Raw genomic sequence first — 21,160 nt, forward strand, 5'->3', positions numbered from 1 at the left:
TACACATCTTTTTGGTTAGGTTGGGTTTTGGGTTTTTTTTTTGACTCATTAACATACTAAAAAAGAAGGCACCCGGTGTGACAGCATTGGGGAGGATGGTTAACTTCCAGCTTGGAGCCTCATCCGATTTCTGGCTCATGGGAAGGCTGACCCTGTTTGGGTGATGACCAGCATTAGTGAGAGCAATGGCTCCTGTTTCTCTGAGCCTGGGTTTCAAAGGAAGGGGGTGGCCGGAGTATAATTTTGCAACCTGGACCTGCAGTTTGGCGACCTGGCAGGCAACATTTGGGCAAGATTTATTGCCAAGAGCCTTGCCTCGGCGGTGCTGGGGGAGAGGCAGAGCTTACGGATGTCTCTGCTTCGACTGACGGCAGCTTCGCAGCTCCTCGGGGCTCTTCCCGGCGGAGGGACGACCCCTCACTCCCATTCCTGCCGCTGGCCTCACGTTTCTTCCACCCCCTGCCAAAAACACAGGGATCGTGTCCTTTGGTGGCACGAAAGGGACCGGGAGCTCTTCAGCATCCCATAGCGAGCCGTGCTGCTGGCGGGGGACAGGTTGTCCCAGCCCTGGGATGAGCATCCCCCACCCCCCCACCCCCCCCAGCACACGGTGCCGTTGTACTCCTGTAAACATCCCAGTCCCTCCAATCACCCCCAGAGACCGGCATGGGGGGAGGCAGTAAATCCCCCCAGCCCCACACCATGACCCCCTACCAGCACTCCCAAAATGCAGCGGTGCAGCATCAGCCCCCCCGTACCGACGTCCACCTAAGGCTCGGCTGCGGGAGAAGTAAAGGGGGGGGGGGGGGGCTTCCCCCGACCCCCAAATCCTTCTGGCATCTCTGAAATAAGGAGGCGGAGGGGAAGGTGGGGATGGGGCCGGCGTGGGAGTGAGGGAGGTTTCTCTGAGACAGAGCGGGGTGAAAGAGGGAGAGAGCGAAATGTGCATATTTGGTGTTGACACTGTGGGTGAGGGACCCGTGACGTTTCTTTGTCTTATTGGTAGCTATTTTGGTGTTTGGCATAGTAGAAGAGCATGTTTTTAACCAAATCAGACTGCGGCAGCCCTGAGAACGGGCATACTCGGCACAGCGAGGTGCTTCTCCGGGCAGCCGAGCATGTCCCCGCAGTGCTGGCACTCGGGGCATCATCCACTGCATCCCACACCCAGGGAAGCTCCCCAGGACGTGGCAGTGACCCCATGGGTCCCATGGGGATGCCCCATCGGGGCCCGGACAAGTTCAAGAAGTGGGCCAGTGTGAACCTCATGGGGTTCAACGAGGCCAAGTGCAGGGTCCTGCACGTGGGTCATGGCAGTCTGCGGTATCCATACAGGGTGGGGATGGAGGGATGGAGAGCAGCCCTGAGGAGAAGGGGTTGGGAGTACTGGGGGGGGGCAAAGCTCCCCAGGAGCCGGTAATGTGCGCTGGCAGCCAAGAAAGCCCTCCGGGCTGCATCCCCCACAGCGTGGCCAGCAGGGCGAGGGGGGGATTGTGCCCCTCTGCTGCGCTCTGCTCTGGGGAGACCCCCCCGCAGTGCCGCCTCCAGCTCGGGGGGTCCCCACAGCAGAAGGACACAGAGCTGTTGGAGCGGGGCCGGAGGAGGCCCCGGAGATGCTGGGAGGGCTGGAGCCCCTCTGCTGGGAGGACAGGCTGGGAGAGGTGGGGGGGTCAGCCTGGAGAAGGCTCCGGGGAGACCTCCGAGCCCCTTCCAGTGCCTAAAGGGGCTCCAGGAGAGCTGGGGAGGGACTCTGGATCAGGGAGGGGAGCATTAGGAGGAGGGGGAATGGTTTTACACTGAAAGAGGGGAGATTTAGATGAGATATGAGGCAGAAATTGTTGGCTGTGGGGGCGGTGAGCCCCTGGCGCAGGGTATCCCGAGGAGCTGTGGCTGCCCCATCCCTGGAGGTGTTCAAGGCCGGGTTGGACGGGGCTGGGAGCACCCTGGGCTGGGGGGAGGTGGCCCTGCCCAGGGCACGGGGTTGGACTGGATGGTCTTTAAGGTCCCTTCCCACCCAAACTGTTCTATGATTCTATGGGACTGAGCTGAACTACGGCACCAGCCACCAGCAGGCTCACTGTGTCCCCCCCGGGGTGGGGACAAAGCCCATAGCATTCTGCAGGAAGGCAAGGCAGATTCTTCCTCGTTATTAGGAATTCAATATTCAGAAATATTCATTCTTATTTAAATATTCATCATTAAATAATAAGGATTTGCAATAGCGGGCAACCAGCTTAACGGCAGGGAGTTACCAAGGTGGCCATGGCTTGTGTGCTCTGGATGGTGTGCTGGTGTTTCTTCTCCTTCTTCTTCCGCCTGTTCCTGTCATCTGAAAATAAAGGAAAGTCCAATTAACTCTTGGGTTTCCAACAACACCCTGGCAATTCGGGCTGCACCCTGCCTTTCGTGGGACGGGGGAAGACAGGCTGTCTGCAGAGGGCAATGAAGATGGGAGGTGTTCACTGGGCAGAGCTCCTCTGTTCCCAAACCCAGGAGAGCCCCGTTTTGAGCGGGGGGAAGCAAAAAGGCAGCGTGAAGAGTGGACTTCTGCCTACAACACCCGCCTTGCCCACAAGCCCCCGCAGCTCTAACCTGCCTCCCTTTGGCCTTATGGGCTCGGTGCAATATTCCCTATATTTCAGCCTCGGAAATGCTCTGTGCTCTCTGGGAAAGCTCGAGAGTCCCCTTTCAATCCCCCCCTGGAGGACATCCTCTCCTCAACATGCTGTTGGCCCTCCCCCTTGCCAGTGCCCTGCGATGCTACGCATGACCCCGAAGGCTGAGCCAGCCTTTTCGGGAAGGTCAGCCGGTCACCGAGACCGGGCCACCGCAGAGCCTGTGCAGGAGGAAGCCAGACACAATCGCTCATTGTGACAACAAAGGGATTCACATGACGAGACCACAGGAAGCAGGAACTTCAGAAGGGGAAGCTGGGAAACCCACAGTAAACATGGGGAAATCGCCTCCCTGACCCCTTCCCTCCCATCCCAGAGCTCAGTCGGCAAGCCCCACTTCACTGGGATGACTGCTCAGCTGCTCTCCTGCGTCATAAGATGTTCCCAGACCTATTTCTGCCTGTTTGTCAGATAGTTTTCTCCTCCCAAAGCTTGCCACAGCTGAGCTTTTTTTTTTGACCGGGGTATGGCTATCGCTAGGAAAGACCGCGGTAGGATGTTCTGGAGGAGAAACTCGCTTTTCTGGAGCATCCGTGGGCAAAGTAGCGGTGCTGGCCAGGACCGCAGTGCCTACTGTGGCTTTGCTAAAAGGATGGCCACCAGAGTTGAGTCCTCAGCTGATGCGGACAGTCCCGCGCTTTAAAAGTCTGGCTTTTACCTAACGGAAAGCACCTTTCCTCGTACCCACTGCCAGGAGACGGTGTGAGAGCTGAGCCTGGGGGTCCTCCATGGCTGAGCAGCTCGTTACCGTTGCTGGAAGGAAACCACGGGGCTACTTACACCATAGGGGGATGAGCAGCAGAATTACGAGTAATGTTACCCCAGCAGAGATATAGCTGGTGACCAGATCGAGGGGCCCCGAGCAGCCTCGCTCTGCCGAAGAGAAGGGGAGAACTTGTCAGCAGTTGTTCCTCTGGCCAACGCCCCCCTTTGAACATTTAGGCACCGTGAATTTAATCCAGGGACTTCCTGTGCGATGGAGAGGGGGGATCCCCACGTCTCAAACCGTGGAGCCCCCCGGGGTGAACCTTGCTTTGCTACGGAAGAGCTACGACCGCCCCGCTCAGCGCGAAGCTGCCACCACCACGTCAACTACACCAAGGTTTCTTGCCCGACCAGCCATGCAAAGCCACCTGAGGACGCTCTCTGCCCCGGGGGAAGCCCAATATCCCCCTCCCCCCAGATACCCCACCACTCCCCAGAAGAAAGGGCACGAGCAGCGCAAACCCAGGCCACCCCTTACCATGGAGCTGCTGGATACTGTTGAGCAAGAAGGTGGAGAACAACAAGTTGACGGTCAGCGCTGTGGGGGCTGCAGAGTTCCGGATAACGCGGTGCCCTGGGGGAGGGAAAAATTGCTGAGGGATGAGAGAAGAATGTGTAAGGAGTGCAGGCTGGCACGCCGAGGAGCCGGGCTTCGGTGGGAGGGTGGGCAAAGCATGGGTGATGTCCCTGGACGTGTGCCACGGCAGCGCGCCGGGCCTCTGCTCCCTCTGGGGAGCGAGAACCTGAGGAGATTACTCCTGGACTCTTATCGGGCATATCCCACCAGAGGTTTGGACCATAAACAGCAACTTACACACTTTGTCTTTGAAGCGGCTGAGAGCTGCTGGTGTCCACACCGCTGCCGCCGCCGCCTGGGCAGCTCCTATCGTCGCGGTGAAGCAGAGCAGCGCAAGCAAGACAAAGGCGGCAGAAGGACCTGCGGGAGCAGAAGTAAACCAGAAGGTGAGATGGAAACTAGCGGAGGTCTGAGAACAAGGCAAGGAAAGTTGGCTTGTGGTGACCCTGTGCCCAACCGCTGCGTCTGGGAGCGCGGGAGGCGTCACCCCCCACAGCGGGGCTGTGCAGCGGGAGCAGGACTGCAGCCAAGAAGGGTCCCCATGGCCTGGGGATGGGTCTGGAAGAGGGACTGGCTCAGTGCTGCTGGCCAAGGGACCATATCCTACAGCTGAGAACAGTTTTTATCCTGGAAGTTGGTAACAAGCAATGTTTATTATAAATGTACACATAGTCATCATCCCTCACAGGATCCCAGAATCACACATGGTCAGGGCTGGAAGGGCCCTCTGGAGCTCCCCCAGTCCCATCCCCGCCAGAGCAGGGGCACCTCCAGCAGTGGCACAGGACACCTCCAGGCGGGTTTGGAATGGCTCCAGAGGGGGAGACTCCCCCCCTCTCTGGGCAGCTGTGCCAGTGCTCTGCCGCCCGCACAGGAGAGAAGTCCCTCCTCAGGTTGAGATGGAACTGCCCATGGTCACGTTTGTGCCCGTTCCCTCTTGTCCTGTCACTGGGCACCGCTGGAAAATGACTGTTCCCACCCCCCCGCACCCTCCCTTTAAGGATTTATCAGCATTGATAAGATCCCCCCTCAGTCTTCTCTTCTCCAGACCAAAAAGCCCCGAGTCCCTCAGCCTGTCCTTGTCAGAGAGATGCTCCAGTCCCCTCATCATCTCTGTAGCCCTTTGCTGGACCCTCTCCAGCAGTTCCCTGTCCTTGACCCGGGGAGCCCCGAACTGGGCATATCCTTCTTCAAAAACAGAGAAGGGGGAGAAGACCCGCCATGTTTCAGGGGTGGTCCCTTTGGGCTTGTTTGCCTCAAGGTCTGCCTGCAGCTCGGCGCGTAGCAAAGGGGCACCCATGGCATGCCAGACGGGGAGCCTCAGCCCGGGGCGGGGAAGAACTGGCTACGGAGCAGTTTTAGAACAGCCGAGCTTTACGTTCATCGCCCGTCATCCCTCGAGGTCTGGTGGAAGTGGTTTCTGAACCACTATTTAGTTTCTGAGAAGTCCTGGAGAAGGGGTAGTGGTGCCTGCAGAGTGCCAAGTGGCACACGTAGCCCTTCGCTTTCAAAGGAGCAGAGAAAGAGGAGCCTGCAGGCTACAGAGCTGTGAAGTCTAACTTCAGTTTCTACAAATCAAATACTGCTACATCAAAGATGCTACTGTAAAGACCTGGAGGAAAAAAAAAAAAAAAAGATGAGACCCTGAAGGAATCAAGAACAAAGCAGGTTAAATGAATCCTACCTTCTTCCTGCATCCAGATGATGGAGGTGACAAGCAGGAGGAGAGAGGCGATACACAGCAGTACGTGGGTGGTCAGAATTACATGCTTCGATGCTTCCTCTCCTGAGAGAAAAAGGCAAACATACTCAGTACTACACAAACAGGATGGGTGCAGCCTGCAAAGGGGAGATAAACAACAAGCGCAGGTTTTCTTTCTAAGTAATCGAATCCCGGAGGTTTAGAAACCCTGAAGAGAAAAACCCGGTGAACTTTCAAGGGCTTTGTTTGACTTCAGGAGGAACCAGGAGAAACCAGGCAGATTTGGGCTTGTTCCACACTGAACCAGACACCAATTCCACCTAGAGAGACACTTCACAAAATTTCTGCCCCAGTTTTTGCCTTCTCTAATGACCTGACAAGTGCTGGATTTCCTCCAGAGACCACAAGCTCTCGCCACAAGCACCGGGCACGGAGAGCTCCTCGGGGTGGATTACCTCCAAAGGCAGGACCCGATGCCACAACCTGCGCATGTCCCCAGCGTTAATGCTGAGAGATAAATACAGGTGGGAGAACTTTCCTGCTGGCTGCAGGGCTTCACCTCTGCTCGCCAGATGGTCTCTGTTTGCCTGGGGATTATTCCCGGTGGGCAGAAGGCGGCACTAGCAGATTACAAAGACCGTGCGGGAGGACTTGCTGCTGGCTACGGCTTCGTGTTTGTTTTCTGTTAATCAATATGTACGTTGCTACAGAAGCACTCATGTTAGCCTGTGCGCTCCTCGGGCACGGGTCCAATGTCATGACCCAAACCCCGGCGTGCTTGGTCACCAAAACCCATGAGACCGTGATCTTTGGCCAACTCCCATGCAGCCTGCCCGTCCTGCACTTTTTGTTCCTTCCCGAGGATGCCCGAGGAACGGGAGAGGAATGACTCGTGCACTTGGTACTGTGTTATCTCCATCTCTCACAAAACCATTTGGGATCAGCTGCTTCTAGGGGGGTTTATTTTCTGTGCAAGCTACAGAGGCATACAAAAAACAAATGCACGAGCTGAGCACATTTTCTCCCACTACCAAAGTGAGTTGGGCCAAGAGGGGAGAAGGAGCTTGGCTGAGGTTCTCTGCTGTCCGCCCTGTCCGCGGTGGGGAGAGAAGGGTTTAGTTTGGGGGCTGGGGAGCAGTCCCGGCACTCACCGAACCTGTGCCCCCTCTGACGACAGAGCAGGACAACGAAGTTGATGGTGGAGGCGATGGTGAAAATCAGCGCGAGGATGGCCAGCCTCCACACGTGGTGTAGAGGAGGGGTGAGACCTGCAAGGCAGGGCAGGAAGGAACAACCCTGAAACACAGAGCGGTGATCCCAGGAAATGGCAAAATGCTGGAAAACCTGAGGGACGAGTCCTGGGTCTTCCTTGCTGAGGAAAGCCTATGAGAGACAGTTGATGGACCTGTGACAACACGACAAACTACCGGGCCTGCCAAGGCAGGGCAAGACCAACCTGTCACCATCAGGTTCAGGACTGCCTCCTTCCAGCTTATCACATTGCTGATGTTGCAGGAGTAGGAGCCACAGTCCGACTTCTCCCCATTCCTTATCTGCAGCACTTTGTAGTCTTCAGAGAGCAGACAGGACTTTTCAGGGGGAAGGGGCTGTCCATCCTTCTTCCAGGAGATGGAAGTCACTCTTCCCTCTGGTACTGTGCAGACCAAGTCGATGGGCGAACCTGCCAGGTTCGAACTGCACTGCAGCTCAGGCTGGGGCACAGGTTCTGAAAAGCAGAGAGCAGCGTGGTAACACCCCCAGGAGCATGAGAACCGCCTTGTTTTGGACCTGAAAACTGGCTGACATGCAAGAATACCGAGCCTCTTGGGCAGCAAGCAGGTCCTTCCCTTCTGATTTACACCCCGGGTCGGTTTGGAGGGAGAGGGGATACTGCAGGAGCAGGGCAGCATCCACCAAGTTCAAAGCAGAAAGCAGATGTCCCCCATCCCTGCCACCGTGCTACTCCTGGGATGGACGCTACCAACCCTTGGAGATCAGGCGCGGCACCCTGGGCTGCGATATCGACCCGAAAGAGCTGCGAGTTGGGATTGTGCTGGGAAGTGATCACAGGGACTTGCCGGATGCTGACTGCCTTGGGGTGTCCCAAGAGGAGAAGGCTTTTCCCACACAGCAGGGACTGTGGAAGTATGGGAGGGGTCAAAGAAGTCATGAAGTTCAGCCAAAGAGCAGCAACGTGGGACTCTGCCGCTGCCTGCGTTTAAACTGGTCCAACTCCACCGGGGCCAAAGCCCAGAGGAGCCAGCTGTGCACGCCGGAGACCCCCAGCGTGCGCCGAAGGAGGGCTGGCTCCGTCCCTCAGCTGGCGCCTAGGTACCCGCACCGCTCGGGGCTGCTCTTAGCTACATCTGGACTTCCACTTGAGAGCAACCACATGCTCCTGAGGTCCTTCATCCCTGGATGTCCTACACGGAGCATGCTCATGTAGTGATGCTGAGCTCCAGGAAAAGGCCGTTGAAAACAAGGTGAGATCTCCTTTCTGTTTGTTTTTCAGGGAAATTCAGAGACAGAGGAAGGCAGTGCTGGTGGGAAGGAAAGACAGTCTGCAAGGCCTGGAGCAACGCAGAGGGAGCTCCTGCAGGGAGCCACGGGAGATCAGCCACATCTGGCTGGCAGACTCGCCCTCTGGTGAAAAGCATCCACAAACCCAGCCGACGTCAGGGTCTGATCCGGAGCGGAGCGGTTGGTGAGACAGCAGCTTATCCTGGGATTGCTACCAAGGAGCTTCTAGCCCCAGCACCGAGGAACCGGCCACAACCTGCAGCTCCCGAGTTCCTCAAGTCATTACCGTGGTGTTTGTTTTGCTCATTTAGATGAGCAAAAATCCCTTCTCTTGAGGGAATTTTATGCCATACTCTCCCCGTGGGCAGCTGTTTATGACCAAACAATTAGATAACAGTTAAGGCAGAAGGTGTTCCCCGTTTCTTTCACTCCGGGATGAAGGCACCATGCAGCCTGCTGTCCCAGCCAAGAACTCAACCCACAGATGGACTCAGTTGCAAAAAACCCTCTGGCATTTCCCAGCAACTCCTTTAGGGTTTCCAGTCTGTGTCTTTCGAGGCTGTGGCGAAACCAGAAATCTTTCTCTGGTTTTCTCTAGTTGGAACAGTTGAGACTGTTCCAGCTGGACGCACGTAGACCCGACGGGATTCACCCCAGGGTGCCGACAGAGCTGGCTGACGGCATCGCCCGACCTCTCTCCATTGCTTTACAATGGTCTCAGGAACCTGGAGAGGTCCCAGTCAACTGCAAGCTGCCAAATGTTCTCCCAGTTTTCAAGAAGGATAGGAAGGAAGAGCCCGGTAATTAATTACAGGCCTGTCAGTCTCCCTTCAGTGCCCGGTAATATTATGGAGAAGTTTATTCTGGGAGTTACTGCAAATCACTGGAGAGACAACACACTCATTGGGCACGAGGGGAAAGTCCTGCTTAACTGACTTAATTTCCTTTTATGAGAAGGTCACCCAGCTAGCTGACCACAGGAAGCCAGCAAATGTGGGTTTTTTTGTTTGTTTTAGCAAAGCTTTTGATACGATCTCTCACAGCATCCTCCTACGGCAGATGTCACTGCGCACAGCCAGACAATTCCGTCATACGTTGGGTGAGCGATTGGCTGTCGGGTCGGGCTCAAAGGGTTGTAGTAAATGGGGTGACATCAGGCTGGTGGCCAGTCACCAGCTCAATTCAGTCACCAGGGCTCAATTTTAGGGCCAGTGCTCTTTAATGATTTCACAAATGATCTGGGTGCAGGAGTCGAATGTACGTTAAGTACGGTTGGTGATCATACTAAACCAGGAGGAGCTGTGGACTCCACTCGAAGGTAAAGAGGCCTTACAGAGAGATCGGGATAGACCAGAGAGCTGGGAAATCACCAACCGGATGAAACTCGACAAGAGCAAGTGGCGGATTCTCCACGTGGGAGGGGGTAATCCCGGATAGACGTACAAACTGGGGGACGGCAGGCTGGAGAGCAGCCCCGAGGAGCAGGGAGCGGGACTCGATGATCCTTATGGGCCCCTTCCAACTTGAGATATGCTGTGCTTCTCTCCTGGTTTGCCGTAAAACAGAACCGATTTTCTTTTTGGTAATTTTACTTTTCAGCTAAGCCCCTTCTAACTAACTAACTTCCTGAAATTAATGGTGTATTTGGCAGATAGTGTCGGCTTCTAGCAGAGATAAGACCTATGTTTATAGCTGGTGCCCAGGCATGGTGTGCAGAGAGGCTCTCGCTGATCCTTATTGCTGTAACCCCCCCGGGCAGCCAACTCTGTTATTTGCCCCGTTGGAGGGTCGGAAGTGGAAAAGCGCAGTGGGGTCCCACCTGCGGGGAGGAGCAGACAGGACGGGTGACCCAAAACTGACCAACTCCATCCCATCTGCCTCATGCTAAGTGTAAAAGCTGAGGGATCAAAGGGTCAGCTCACTTTCTTCAATGGCTGGTGTCCAAGGAAGACTCTGTCTGTTCGTCTGTCCTTGATCCCGATCTGTTCATTCCTGAATCCAGATCCAGAATCCACCTCCCATCCATCGCTGAGTCCACACTGGAACTTTCACAGTGCCTGCCGGTGATGTGACCATCATCCTGGGAGCTTGATATGGTTTTGTATATATTTCATTATGTTATTAATATTTCATTCTTTTCCTTCTTATTATTTTATTAATAATATTTCATTAAAGTGGTTGAGTTTCTTTCCCTCTCTCTCGTTTCCTCTCCTCTCCCCCGAAGGGAGATGCTCTCTCAGGAGGGGAGGGGAGGGAGGTAAAAGAGAGCATCTGTCGCTCGTTTTAGTGGCCGGCCCGGCCCAAACCACGACAGATTCTACAACCCTGTTCTGGCTGCCGTCTTGTGGACCTGTCAGCTGCGCTGACCGGTGAACCTTCGCCTGAGAAAACCATCCTCTCAACACCTTTGACTTACTGATAACTTCAAGGAGCGTTGTCCGCGCTTTATCCTGCATCAGGTCAACCGTCGCTTTATAGATGCCGCTGTCCGTCTCTCGTAACCCCTGCAGGAGAATCGAGCCGTTCTTCGGGTAGAAAATCACTCTGCCTTGGTAAGCCGAGTAAACGGTTGGAGACGGGTAATCTGCGTAGTACTGCAGGATGAATTCCGGGGTGGTGTCTCTTATGTATTCCCACTCGGTGAAGTTTACGTTCTTGATATCCGGCGCGTGCATCAGCACGGAGGATCCCTCAGCTGCAAGTCTTCTTTCCGTGACTTCCAGCACCGCGGAGGACCCCTGCGAAACCAGCAACAGGTCTGGGAATAGGAGAGACGCCAGAGTGGGACGGGTTAGTTTTAAAGCAAAAGCCAAACGGTAGTTTTAATCTGCTTGTATATCCCATTTTAATTTTATTTTTGGCACAAGTTACCAACTGACTTCCTGAAGTGTGTTATGCCACATGTCTGACTTCCGCCTTTGCCAAGATAAAAACCGTAACATTTTTGTTGGTGGGTTATATAAACGCTCATTAGCTGGGTAAGACAATGCCTTGCCCTTTGGAGCGAAAATTATGAAAACTTTGGGGTTTTTTCTGCACGTCAGGAGGTGATAAGAGGGGCCGTAACCATTACGGCTTCAGCCCCGGATCTCCAGCTGCTCCCTCGCAACCTGGAAGGAAGAGCATCGCTGGGAAAACAAGCTCTGAAACGCACTTTTTTGGGACTACATAATCCTGGCTGCGAAATAACCGGTGCCTGAGAGCTGCCCTTCCTGAACGCTCTTAAAACTTACAGGCGTGTTTGGCCTCGGCCTCACCGTCCTCACAAGAGGGGTTGAGCCCTGCAGAACGGGTGCCCCCACTCAGCCGGGTGCCCGGCGACCCCGCGCATCGGGAAGGTGCTAATGTGTCACGCAGCCGCGTTTCCCGGCAGCTCTGAGTAATGCAACAGCTGTAACTGCTGTGTAGCCCACCTACGCAAAAAGGGCTAAAAAAAAAAAATCATAGATTTGTAGAATGGTTTAGGTTGGAAGGGACCTTGAAGACCATCCAGTGCCACCCCCTGCCCTGGGCAGGGACACCTCCCCCCAGCCCAGGTCGCTCCCAGCCCCGTCCAACCCGGCCTTGAACACCTCCAGGGATGGGGCAGCCACAGCTTCTCGGGGCACCCTGCGCCAGGGGCTCACCGCCCCCACAGCCAACAATTTCTTCCTGATATCTCATCTCAATCTCCCCTCTTTCAGTGTAAAACCGTTCCCCCTCGTCCCACAGCTCCCCTCCCTGACTCAGAGTCCCTCCGCAGCTCTCCTGGAGCCCCTTTAGGCACTGGAAGGGGCTCTGAGGTCTCCCCGGAGCCTTCTCTTCTCCAGGCTGACCCCCCCCACCTCTCCCAGCCTGTCAAAAGGACAAAAAGGACACAAAAAGGAATCTAGGCAGGCCTTTCCGTAAGCGCCTTTGCCTCAAAAATGTTTTATGGTTTCCCCAGGAGAGAACGAAGCAAACGTGGGGGTCAGTCTGCAAGTGCCGCCCTGAAACATACCCTTGGCCCTACACAACCCCGGCGTGAGAATCCCGTCGTGGCACTGCTGGCGTGAAGGGACTTAGCAAGCAGAAAGGCACGTCCGATATCCCCAGCCCCCAAATCCGCCAGAACCGTCCTCCTGGAGCCGCTTTTAGCACGTTTAAAGGGTTGTGCTGGATGCTGAAGAGGGCACAAGCTCCAGGAAGAGGTGCCAAGAGGAAAGCTGGGCTAGGCAAAGAGGGAAGATGCTGGAGGGGAGGCCCAGAGGCTCAGGGAAGGGTACCGGAGGGCACACCGTGGTTGGAGTGTGGAGAAGAAGCTGGCAGGGAAGCAATCCTTAGGCACGCAGCGGAGGAGAGTGGCTTGTACCTGGTGGTGGTACCCAGGTACGGAGGGAGGAGGCACCCGGATGGCTCCCGGGGCGCGCGCCCGTACCAGCGCTGCCGCAGCCCGGAGCAGGGGGGTAAGGAGAGCACGGAAATGCCATGAGCAGCTGCTCTCCAAGGAGGTGCGCGACCCGTGCAAAGCCCCACACGAGCCCCTTGGTGTACTCACAGCCTGTGATGGCCACCCGCAGCCAGGGGGACATGGTGAAGCACCGCAGGCTCCGTCAAACCCGCACGAGGGATGAGGTCCTTCTGCAGCGACGTGGTCTCGGGGCAGCCGCTCTAGGCGTGATGGATGGGCCTGCGAAGAACACTGTGAAAAGCACCGTTGGCATCAGCCGCGCAGGGGTTGGGACAGGCAAAGGGTGCTCAGCGCGGCGATGGGGGAGCCCCCCAACCTCCTCCACGTGTCCCCCCCAGTGGGGGTTGCTGTCCCGCAGCCCCGGCCCACGCTACTCGTACCAGCGCGGCTCAGGGAAACCATCCCGGCTGGACCTCTGCTCAGCACCAACTCACCATGGTCGTTAAAAAAAGAAAGAGCTCCCAGACACAAAGGCCACTGATCTCCAACAGCATCAAGGCCACCCCGGGCGCAGCAGTTATTGGGGGGGCACAAGAGGGCCCGACTGCTTTCTGCTGCCCTTCCTGTGTCCTGCAGCTTTACAGTGCTAGCAGGTACGGCCCTGCCTCGTCCCTTTAGTATTTATTTCTGCATCTGCTGGCCACCATATCACCCATCTGTAGTTAGCGACCACCTCCACAGCTTCCCACGGTAGCAGAAGCTACACGCTCGCACCCTGATGCCTACACAAGTACTTTCTCTTCTCGGGTTTAACCCACTTCCTCACTTTCTTGAGCGGCCCTGACTCTTGTTCTGTGTCACGGAGTGAATATGGGCTCCACATCTGCCTTATTCATCACCTTTATGACTTTGTAAACCTCCATCCGTTCCCATCCCCTGTCCCACCCCCCCCCCCAACCTGAAGGCTCCCAGACTTTTCCGTCTCTCCTTGCAACAAGCTCTTCATCCTTTTGGCTGCTGTTCTCTGGGTTTTCTCCAACTTTTTTTAGAGACCTTTTGCCTTAGTTTCTTCACTACAGAGACTACAACACTATCCCCACCAATCGGTGGGCATGAGAGAGCTCAAGAACAACCCAGATGCCTCCAGTGTGCATTGCGATGGGGCGTTATTTGAAGGGGAACAGTGCTCGGAGCTGGTTTGCAGAGCCAGACTGAAAGCTTTGGCGTTTGGACAACAGGGACTGTGTTCACTGTCAGGTTTTGCAAAGCTCTGGAGCAAGGGTGAGGGCGGAGGACAGCAGGACAATTTTTTGGCAAAGGGTTTTCATGGCCCTTTGATCAGATTCTCGGTCTAAGGGACACGGTTTAGTGGTGGACCTGGCAGTACTGGGTTAATGGTTGGACTCGGTGATCTTAAAGGTTGTTTCCAACCTAAACAATTCTATTATTCTATTCCATGACTCAGCCGGGACCAGAAGAGGTCAAGATGGTCTGCTTTTAGAAATATGGTTTATTTTAGAAACAGCCCGAGCTTGGTGGTGGGTAAGGAACTGACTTCTGAGGCAGAAGTGAGGTGCTGTGTTTAAGGCTGAGCTCCCTGTGGAGAGACATCACCTCCGGGCACCACGCAGCTTTCCTCCGGGGAACCCAGCAAACAGCAGAGCACCATCTGGCAGGGAAGCCAATTCCACCGCGGGGCTGCCCATGTGCCCAGCATGATCTGGACCCTGCCAAGCAGCCCTCAAACTCAGCCCCTCGACGCCAAGAAGGGAAAGAGAAAAAAAAAAAAAAAGAAGCCAACCCCAAAACCCAAGGGAGGAGAAAACCTCCAGGGTACGTCATGTTCACCCCTGCAATGGAGGCCTCCAGCCCGGGATGTCCCCACCACCAGAGGAGACAACTGCACAGCCCTGGTAAAGGGATTTTACCTGGCTAAGAGGAATTCAGGAAATAAGGTTCTGGGGAAAATCATAGAATCATAGAACAGTTTGGGTTGGAAGGGACCTTAAAGACCATCCAGTGCCACCCCCTGCCCTGGGCAGGGACACCTCCCCCCAGCCCAGGTTGCCCCAAGCCCCGTCCAACCCGGCCTTGAACACCTCCAGGGATGGGGCAGCCACAGCTCCTTGGGGCACCCTGCCCCAGGGGCTCACCGCCCACACAGGAGAGAATTTCTTCCTAATACCTCGTCACAATCTCCCCTCTTCCAGTGTAAAACCATTCCCCCTCATCCTATCGCTCCCCTCCCTGACCCAGAGTCCCCCCCCAGCTCTCCTGGAGCCCCTTTAGGCACTGGAAGGGGCTCTGAGGTCTCCCCGGAGCCTTCTCTCCTCCAGGCTGACCCCCCCCACCTCTCCCAGCCTGTCCTCCCAGCAGAGGGGCTCCAGCCCTCCCAGCAGCTCTGGGGCCTCCTCTGGCCCCGCTCCAGCAGGTCCATGTCTTTCCTATCACCCGAGTTGAGGGTGTTTTAGCATCTGCGCAGCTCAAAACCTCCGTCATCTGAGACAGAGTGGCCGCTGCCGGCTGCGGAGCCACGTTGACCTGTAGAGAGCTGCTTACGTGAATGCCATCGTGTCTTACGTGAACTCCTTGCTGTGCTCATCCTAGGTTAGCGGGTGTGTGGAGACCATGGAAAACCTGGTAATTTCTGCTGTAGGGTTTCCTCACAACTGGTATTCTATTCGCTCATTAACCATCAGGTCTGATTAGAAGTGGAGAAGAAGCAGGAGACTCTCTCTTCTTTCCCTTCGCAAAAGGCCTGAGACCCTGGAGGAGGGTCTGAGGCGGGAGGGTTGTGGTGCCAAAACAGCCTTTTTTGACCGTTTTTTTCTGGTAGCCCCTTGCTCTCTGAGGCTTGGGAAAGAACGGTTTGTGGCTTCTTACAGGGAAACGAAAACCCCGCTTTGGTTTATAGCTTACAGGGCTGTTAACGGCTGTAAGAACAATAGCTGTGGAAAAAGCATTTACGTTCTTTAGAGACAGAGGATTTCCTTCATCTGAGTGAATCCAAATATGTGTGGAAACGACCTTCTTCCCACCCGGAGTGGCTGGGTGTGACCACCTCTGCCTGGGCCTATGGAGAGGGGGTACGGCTTATCCCAGGGGATGGAGAATAAGGCTTATTTGGAAGGAGAGCGCGTACCGCACCCCCTGCTCCAAGTGCAGCTGCTCTTTTGAAAAACCAATCCCTCCTCCTCCTCCTCCTCCTCTTCCTCCTCCTCCCCCCACCACCAGCAGACCATGCCTCCTCCGCCCCGTGGCTGGGGAGATGGAGAAGAGGCTGTGGGCGACGAGAGGCCTAGGCAGGGCGGGGGGTGGCTTAGAGCCGCCCGTAATCCGTTTTCTCTCTTGAAGAGAACCCCTGGTCCCAGGCAAGGCGTTGGCACGGTCGGATATCTGCAGGCCGAGAGGCGGTCGCAAGTGCGAACCCACGCTTTTGGCAAGGGGCAGAAATGCTCCGAAGTTGCCACAGAACCTTACGTGAAGCGGGAGAGGAACCGGGGCTGGTGAGGACGCGCGGACTGAAGGCTGTCGTGTGCTCCCCGCGGCCTCCAGCACCGCTGCTGGGCTGTTACCTTTCCTTTTTACAAAACCCACACGGAAAAAAGCCGAACCAGAGGCACGCCGCAGCCTGCTGGAGTTCCACAAAAAGGTCTCTATACGGAATATCTTGGGATCTGCATTACCATGGCACTCGGGAAACACATCCCAGGCACTCCAGCCTCCTCCCCAACCTCTTATGGGAATGGGATGTGCACCAGCTGTTTTTCAGCTGGGAAACAGAGGGGTCACTGTGGGAGCTGGAGCTATGATATCACCAAGGCACCGCTTATCTGGACAAACAACGTCTGTGCTGGGGGAAGGGAAACTCCTCGGCCCTACAAAGCCCTCCCAGGCTTTGAGGGCTGCTGAGGACGTCAACCAGCCTCCCGCCAGCAAGGGAGGAGGCTGGAGAGGGCTGAGAGGCTCCCTTAGGGATGGAGGGGGGCAAAGACATACTGCGCCGGTATCGCAACTGCCTCCTCCTCCCCCTCCCCCTCCTCCTCCTCCTCCTCCAACGGTTTGCGTGCAGCTGCTGAGGTCCGATGTGGGGCCGGGGGCTGGTTGCGGTCTGACAAAGCACGCTGCCGCTGCAGCCGCATGCAATCAGCACCCGCGCAGCCGCCTTCAGGGGGTTGTGGTCAGCGGCACAGAGTCCCGTTGGAGGCCTGTAACCAGTGGTGTCCCCCGGGGGTCAACACTCGGTCCAATTTTGTTTAATATATTCATTAATGACCTGGATGAGGGGACAGTGTATCTTCAGCAAGTTTGCTGATGATACCAAACTGGGAGGGGTGGCTGACACCCCAGAGGGCCGTGCTGCCATCCAGCGTGACCTGGACAGGCTGGAGAGCTGGGCAGAGAAGAACCTAATGAGGTTCAACAAAAGCAAGTGCAAGGTCCTGCACCTGGGGAGGAAGAATGCTAGGCACCAGTATAGGTTAGGGGCGGACCTGCTGGGAAGTAGCTTGGAGGAGAAGGATCTGGGGGTTGTGGTAGACAGTAAATTATCCATGGCCCAGCAATGTGCCCTTGTCGCCAAAAAGGCCAATGGAATCCTGGGCTGCATAGGGAAGAGTGTGGCCAGTAGGTCGAGGGAGGTCATTCTCCCCCTCTACTCTGCACTGGTGAGGCCACAACTGGAATACTGTGTCCATTTTTGGGCTCCCCAGTTCAAGAGGGACAGGGAACTGTTGGAGCGAGTCCAGCGAAGGGCAACTAAGAAGATTAAGGGATTGGAGCATCTGCCTTATGAGGAAAGGCTGAGAGCGCTGGGACTCTTTAGCCTGGAGAAGAGAAGGCTGAGGGGAGACCTCATTATGGCATATGAGTATCTCAAGGGTGGGTTGAAGGAGGATGGAGCCAGGCTCTTTTCAATGGTTCCCAGTGACAGGACGAGGGGCAATGGGCACAAGTTGGAACACGGGAAGTTCCGTTCAAATACACGGAAAAACTTCCTTACGGTTCGGGTGACAGAGCACCGGCAGAGGCTGCCCAGGGAGGGGGGGGAGTCCCCTTCTCTGGAGATATTCAAGACCCGCCTGGATGCAGTCCTGAGGGATGTGCTCCGGGCAGCCCTGCTTTGGCAGGGGAGTGGGGCTGGATGATCCCTTCCAGCTCCGAAACTCCGTGATTCTGTGAGTCGCCGTGAGCTGCGGCGTTATCGTTATCGTAAAGCCACACTGGGGAAGTGAAGTTGACGGGAAAGAGGAATGGGGTCTTTATCAAGCCCTGACAGCTGGGGAGTCTCGGGCTGGGCGTTACCACGCGGGCCAGGGCTGCTCCAACCCCACGCTTACCTGGAGCCATGTCTGCCGAGGGAGTGAAGCAACGCCGGTGCCTGCAGAAGGGTGCCGGGTCCCCCTGGGGAACACACGAGTTCACCGGAGCAGTCGTTAAAAGTGTGTACTAGGACGAGAGGAAACGGGTTCAAGTTATGCCAGGGGAGGTTTAGATTGGATATTAGGAAAAAATTTTTCATGGAAAGGGTTATCAAACATTGGAAGAGGCTGCCCAGGGAGGGGGTGGATTCGCCATCCCTGGAGGTGTTTTAAAAAAGGGTAAATGTGGTACTTGGGGACGTGGTTTAGAAGCGGTTCTGTCCTCTCTCCTCCTCTCTCTTTTCTTAACCTTAAATTAATGATTGGACTTGATGATCTCAAAGGTCCCTTCCAACCTCAACAATTCTATGATTCTACTTCTCCCGAGCTAGGCTGGTGGGTAATGAATGACAGACCTTGGGATGGGAAGAAAGAAAAGGGATGTGTGATTAGGAAGGTCAGGTGGCACCGCAGGGGGCACGGGTACCTGTGGTATGGGCTGGTATCATCGGGCGCTTTGATAAGGGTGTAGGAGAAACGTCAGAAACATGGCATTTCTGCTCTAGTGTAAAGCCCCAACTGCAAAACAATGAGTGATTTTTGCACTTCCCTAACATAGTAAAAAAGGGAGATGCAAATCATCCCGCTGTAAATCATCCCACAGCTTTGAAGGATGAGACATCGCGTTAGCGAATGTGAAACACTACTGAGCCACGTCTGGCCCTGCTCTCTCGGTCTCACATCTGCTGAGGCATCCAAAAAGAACAGCAATAGGCGAACTGCTACAACCGATGACAAAGAGAGAAAATGTGAAACGCTACTCGGCAGTAAGAGTTTCCATGGAAGGGAAAAATACCTTCAGCTAAACCCCATGTCCCCTGCGAACAGCAGGGCCGGCCTGAAGATTCTCCACAGCTGCTAAAAACTGTGGCAACCTAAAAACCCCAAAGGTTCATTTGTAGTCAAAGCAGAAATGAGAACAACCAAAAAAGAAGCAGGTGTAAAACTCACCCAGAAAAAAAAGCGGCTTTATGCAAACACGCAGCTCTAAATAAACCAAAAAAAACCCACCCCTTCCTCATAAATGACATATGAGTTACTCCAGAGACTTTTGTAACTTCACCCTGCCCTTGCCTAATGCTCTTCACATCCTGCAGTCAGGACACACAAATTAAGCTCAGCAAAGGGTCCCAGGATGAAGTAGCCCAAACCACACAGGCACAATGCCACCGAACCCAACTGCAAGTGCCACCATGAGTCCCTCCATGTGCCAGGGGACTTCCAGCCGGCCACTGGCCTGCTACCAGCAGAGCAGCCACCGCCGACGGTGCCAGCGTGGGGGCGAAGCGGGCTCAGCGGGCGGCTGGACAAAGCCAGCAGATGCCCCGTCGCAGCGGCCGAGGCTGGAGATGCTCAGCAGAGCTCTCGGGATGGGCTCAGATGACTGGGGAAGGGATGGGGGAGGAGGTTGAAGCGGGTTGTTTAGGAGCCATATAAACAGCACTGCGAGGACCTAAGATAAATCTGCCTGCCTGTAAGAATGTATTTAATATTTCTGGAGCTGTGTAGGAGTGGAAAGCTGAGCCTGGGGAGCAGAGACCGGTTCCTGGCAGGGGAGAGCGTCTGTGGTCCTGCAGGGAAGTGCAGCAGCGGCGGGGGGGGGGGGGGATATTCCCCCCAGTCCCTGCCTCATCCCTCTGTCCCCATGTCTCCAGCAGCACCCCATCACGCCAGCAGCACCCTCATGGTTCCAGCAACACCCCCATGTCTCCAGCAGCACCGCCATCGCCCCAGCATCACCCCCGCGGCTCCAATCCTCAGCACAACCGTTCCCGTCCCCGGTCCCCTCGTCCCGTCCCCATCCCGCTCCGGTCCCAGTGCCCATCTCCCGCCCCCCCCCCCCCCCCCCCCCCCAACCCTCCCCACCCCCCAGGACAGCCCCGGAGGCTGCAGCTCCCGCTCCCCGCCGCGTCCCCCCGCCACACTCACCGCGGTGCGGGGCGGCTGTGGGGCCGCGCGGTGCCGGGGCGGGCGGTGCCGGAGCCTCCTTCCCCCGCCGGGGGTTGAGGGGCCGCGGGGGCCGCCCGTGGGTCACCCGCGCCCCGCCGCGGAGAGCCGCCGAGCGGCCGCGGGGCAGCGCCGGACGGAGCGGCTGTGCCGGCGCCGGCGGCCCCGGTTGCAGCGGGGTCCCGGGCGGTGCTGGGGACCGCCCCCCCCCCCCCCCCCTCCGCCGCCCCCACCTACTCCTCACCCGCCGCCACAGCCGGACTGAGAGACATAGTCATTTCAGAATTTTAATTTGCAAACTGTTTGCGTACACAAATGACTTACTCTACAGCCAGCGATGGGGGGCGGGTTTCAGGGTCTCGGTGTTTCCGAGCTCGCCGGGTGCGGGGATGAGGAGGAGCGAGACGCGTCTATTTAGATTTCAGCCCTCGGGTTTCCTTGTTTTTTCCCAAATCCCCTTCCCGGGTGGGGAGGGGTCATCGGGTGAGAGAATAATTGCCTAAACGACAATGAATTGGTGGGGGTTCCTCAAACCGTAACACCATGGGGCCACCACGCAGTGAGACGCTCCCTCTGCCCCATGCACCCACCGCTGCAGGGACCCGGACCCGCAGCTTTCTACCCCCTCGAGAGATGTTTTGGCTCCAGGAAATATCTCCACCCCATCCCTATCCCCTGGGACCGCTGGCTCCTCACCGAGTACCACCTTCTACCCACCACCACGGCAAGGTGGGCTTTTCACACTGCCTCTCACGGCATCCTCGTGACCAAGCTGACCAGGTCTGGGTCAGGTAAGTGGGCAGCAGGGTGGGTCGAAAACTGTCCAAACTGGCCAGGAGGGCTGTCACCAGTGGTGCATCCCAGGGGTCTGGAGTGGAGCTGGTCCTGTTTAACATCTTCATTAATGACCCGGGCGATGGGACGGAGCGCACCCTCAGCCAGTTTGCTGGTGCTACAAAGCTGGGAGGAGGAGCTGGTGCACCCAAGGGTCATGCTGCCACCCAGAGGGACCTCAACTGGCTGCAGGAAAGGGCTGAGAGGGACCTTTGTGCGGTTCAAGGGGACGGGCCGAGTCCCATCCCTGGGGAGGAACAGCCCCAGGCACAAGGACACGTCGGGGGACACCGCCTTGACCACGAGCCAGCAATGCGCTCGTGCAGCACAGGTGGCATTGGGAGGAACATC

General features: G+C 56.3%; 1 protein-coding gene across 2 annotated transcripts; it reads right to left on the minus strand.

The window, feature by feature from the left end:
• Positions 1-25: 25 nt before the first annotated feature.
• Positions 26-19,977, minus strand: LOC309675769 (uncharacterized protein). Of its 2 annotated transcripts, XM_082488152.1 has the most exons (12): positions 19,958-19,977; positions 17,948-18,056; positions 12,756-12,899; positions 10,656-10,997; positions 7,176-7,445; positions 6,871-6,987; positions 5,702-5,803; positions 4,255-4,377; positions 3,919-4,014; positions 3,456-3,548; positions 2,253-2,329; positions 26-459 (listed from the first exon to the last, which is right to left on the minus strand). In XM_082488152.1, exons 3-12 carry the CDS (start codon positions 12,787-12,789, stop codon positions 442-444), a joined length of 1,272 nt encoding a protein of 423 aa, XP_082344278.1. In that variant the 5' UTR covers positions 12,790-12,899; positions 17,948-18,056; positions 19,958-19,977; the 3' UTR covers positions 26-441. The 2 variants fall into 2 exon arrangements, with proteins under 2 accessions (XP_082344278.1, XP_082344279.1); XM_082488153.1 differs by lacking the exon at positions 19,958-19,977 and having other exon boundaries at positions 12,756-12,887; positions 17,948-18,031.
• Positions 19,978-21,160: the final 1,183 nt, after the last annotated feature.

This window comes from Vanellus vanellus (assembly GCF_965231255.1).
Source record: "Vanellus vanellus genome assembly, chromosome: 10".
Lineage (NCBI taxonomy): Eukaryota > Metazoa > Chordata > Aves > Charadriiformes > Charadriidae > Vanellus > Vanellus vanellus.

Bases quoted from the DNA above. Each gene is read 5' to 3' on its own strand.
- LOC309675769 (XM_082488152.1), bottom strand. From the start codon at position 12,789: ATGTCCCCCTGGCTGCGGGTGGCCATCACAGGCT. The intron at 5,804-6,870 runs GTGAGTGCCGGG...TTTTTCTCTCAG, and splicing joins TCAGAGGGGGCACAGGTTCG to GAGAGGAAGCATCGAAGCAT. The intron at 4,015-4,254 runs GTAAGTTGCTGT...TCCCTCCCCCAG, and splicing joins CCGCTTCAAAGACAAAGTGT to GGCACCGCGTTATCCGGAAC.